This window comes from Penaeus chinensis, chromosome 22 (assembly GCF_019202785.1).
Source record: "Penaeus chinensis breed Huanghai No. 1 chromosome 22, ASM1920278v2, whole genome shotgun sequence".
Lineage (NCBI taxonomy): Eukaryota > Metazoa > Arthropoda > Malacostraca > Decapoda > Penaeidae > Penaeus > Penaeus chinensis.
This window is the reverse complement of record NC_061840.1, coordinates 15,897,554-15,900,053: the sequence shown is the minus strand read 5'-3', so window position 1 is coordinate 15,900,053 and position 2,500 is coordinate 15,897,554. Positions and strand designations below refer to the sequence as shown.

Sequence of the window (2,500 nt, the reverse complement as noted above, 5' to 3'; positions counted from 1 at the left end):
TTTTCCTCCCTCTCCCTCTCTCCCTTACCCTACCACTTCTCTCTCTCTCTCTCTCTCTCTCTCTCTCTCTCTCTCTCTCTCTCTCTCTCTCTCTCTCTCTCTCTCTCTCTCTCTCTCTCTCTCTCTCTCTCTCTCTCTTTCCCTGAGCCCTGACTGATCCTTCTCCCCCCCAACCTTTTCCCAATCCCTGATCCTTGATTCCTTTCCCAATCACTAATTCATCTTCCCTTCCCTTTTCCAATCCCTGTTTCCCTGATCCCAATCTTCTTCACTCCTCCCACTTCCCAATCCCTAATCCCAATCCTTCTTTCCTCATCCCATTTCCCAATCTTTTTCCCTTGTCTCATTTCCCAATCCCTGATCCCAATCTTCTTCCCTCGTCCCATTTCCCAATCCCTAATCCCAATACTTCTTTCCTCATCCCATTTCCCAATATTTTTCCCTTGTCTCATTTCCCAATCCCTGATCCCAATCTTCTTCCCTCGTCCCACTTCCCAATCCCTGATCCCAATCCTTCTTCCCTCATCCCATTTCCCAATCCCTGATCCCAATCTTCTTCCTTCATCCCATTTCCTAATCCCTCATCCCAATCTTCTTCCCTCAGCCCATTTCCCAATCCCTAATCCCAATCTTCTTCCCTCGTCCTATTTCCCAATCCCTGATCCCAATCCTTCTTTCCTCATCCCATTTCCCAATCCAATTCTACTTCCCTTCTGTCCTCATATCATACATAATTAATTCATCATATTAAATATTACATAATTATGACTTTTAATAATCATTCATCTTTTTATTATTAATTCTAATCATTTATAGAAGAGAAATAATAAAAATAAATGTAAAATGATTAGTTATTGCAGACATAATTGCAGCTCTAGAGATTAGTTCATTACAAGACTACTAACTCACACAACTCCATTTAAAGATTTTATGCATAATAAGCACTCTATTCTTTGTGAGTCGGAGGCTTGTTTTAAACATTCAGATACTATGTACAGAATATTGAATATCAAGGAGATATAACTAACCCACTGGTGCTAGATACATGCATTTTCGACTAGTTTTGTTTTGTCAACTTTATTTACAAATACATGGCTACATATATGCTCAGTCACCATGGAGTTAAGCACTAGGCCAACCCAACCTTAATTGTTTAACCATATTTTTTGAAAATTCAGAGAAAAGTAGTATTTCAAATAGAAATTATCATTTATATTATAATCATAATTATTATTATCTTTCTTATTATCATTATCTCTATCATTATTATCATTATTATCATTATTATCATTATTATCATTATTATCACTATTATTGTTATCATTATTAGTATCATTATTATCACTACCATTATCCTTATTATAATTATTATTGATATCATATAACACTATTAACATTGCTAATAATAATGAATATGAACAAGTGATATTAACTGATTGCTTGGTGACAAAGCACTGGCATCTGTGTAAAAAAAAATAACTAAAAGCACAGTGTACATGCCCTCCCAGTTTCAATGGGTTAACACATCTGACATATCTAATATCACTATTTCTCTCTTTTTTTAATTATATCATCATTATCACTAATATCACTAATGGTAGTTCTGATTTTTTTAAGTATAATTATAAACAAATTATTTTACCTGCCTAATACCAAATACATACATATAAATTATATATATTATGTATTATATATATATATATATATACATATATATATATATATATATATATATATATATATATATATATATACATGTATATATATACACATATATACATATATACATATATACATATAGATAGATTGACAGATAGATAGATAAATAGATAGATAGACAGACAGTAAGGGAGTTAGATAAATAGAAAGATAAATGTAGATGTAGATATATATATCTCTGAAATCTATGGTTATAATCAATGTATTTTTTTAATAATCACAGGTCTGTCTATCAGTATTTACAAATGCCTTATCAATGCAATTCATCTGACATCTATACACAAAAAAATTAATAAATAAAAAAGGCAAAGATGAGACAAAAAAAAAGAAAGAAAAAGAAAAAGAAAGAAAAATAAAACCGTAAGACTTTACCTGCTATCAGAGGTTGGATCCTTGGTTGGGTCTTCGTACAGCATTATGACAATCTGGCTCAGGTAATTCAGCTCTGATACAGCACCTACATAGTCCATGGCTCGATGCCACTGCTCATCTTTCTTGCTCTTGAGTGTTGATAAACGTAAGCAGAGAAATATCCCAATCATTCTACAGTTTTATTAGTTAGGTATCTATTATGTACACTATACATATATATATATATATATATATATATATATATATATATATATATATATATATATATATATATATATATATATATATATATATATATATATATATATATATATATATATATATATATATATATATATATATATATATACATATACATATATATATACATATACATATATATATATATATATATACATATATATATATA

At 30.3% G+C, this 2,500-nt stretch overlaps 1 protein-coding gene across 2 annotated transcripts in view; it reads right to left on the bottom strand.

The window, feature by feature from the left end:
- The window catches only part of LOC125036853 (inositol hexakisphosphate and diphosphoinositol-pentakisphosphate kinase 2-like), an 80,606-nt gene that overhangs the window by 27,639 nt on the left and 50,467 nt on the right, over window positions 1-2,500 (bottom strand). For both annotated transcript variants that reach the window (XM_047629737.1, XM_047629738.1), the window contains one exon: window positions 2,092-2,219. In XM_047629737.1, coding sequence (XP_047485693.1) covers window positions 2,092-2,219 — 128 coding nt within the window. The remainder of the gene's footprint in view (window positions 1-2,091; window positions 2,220-2,500) is intronic.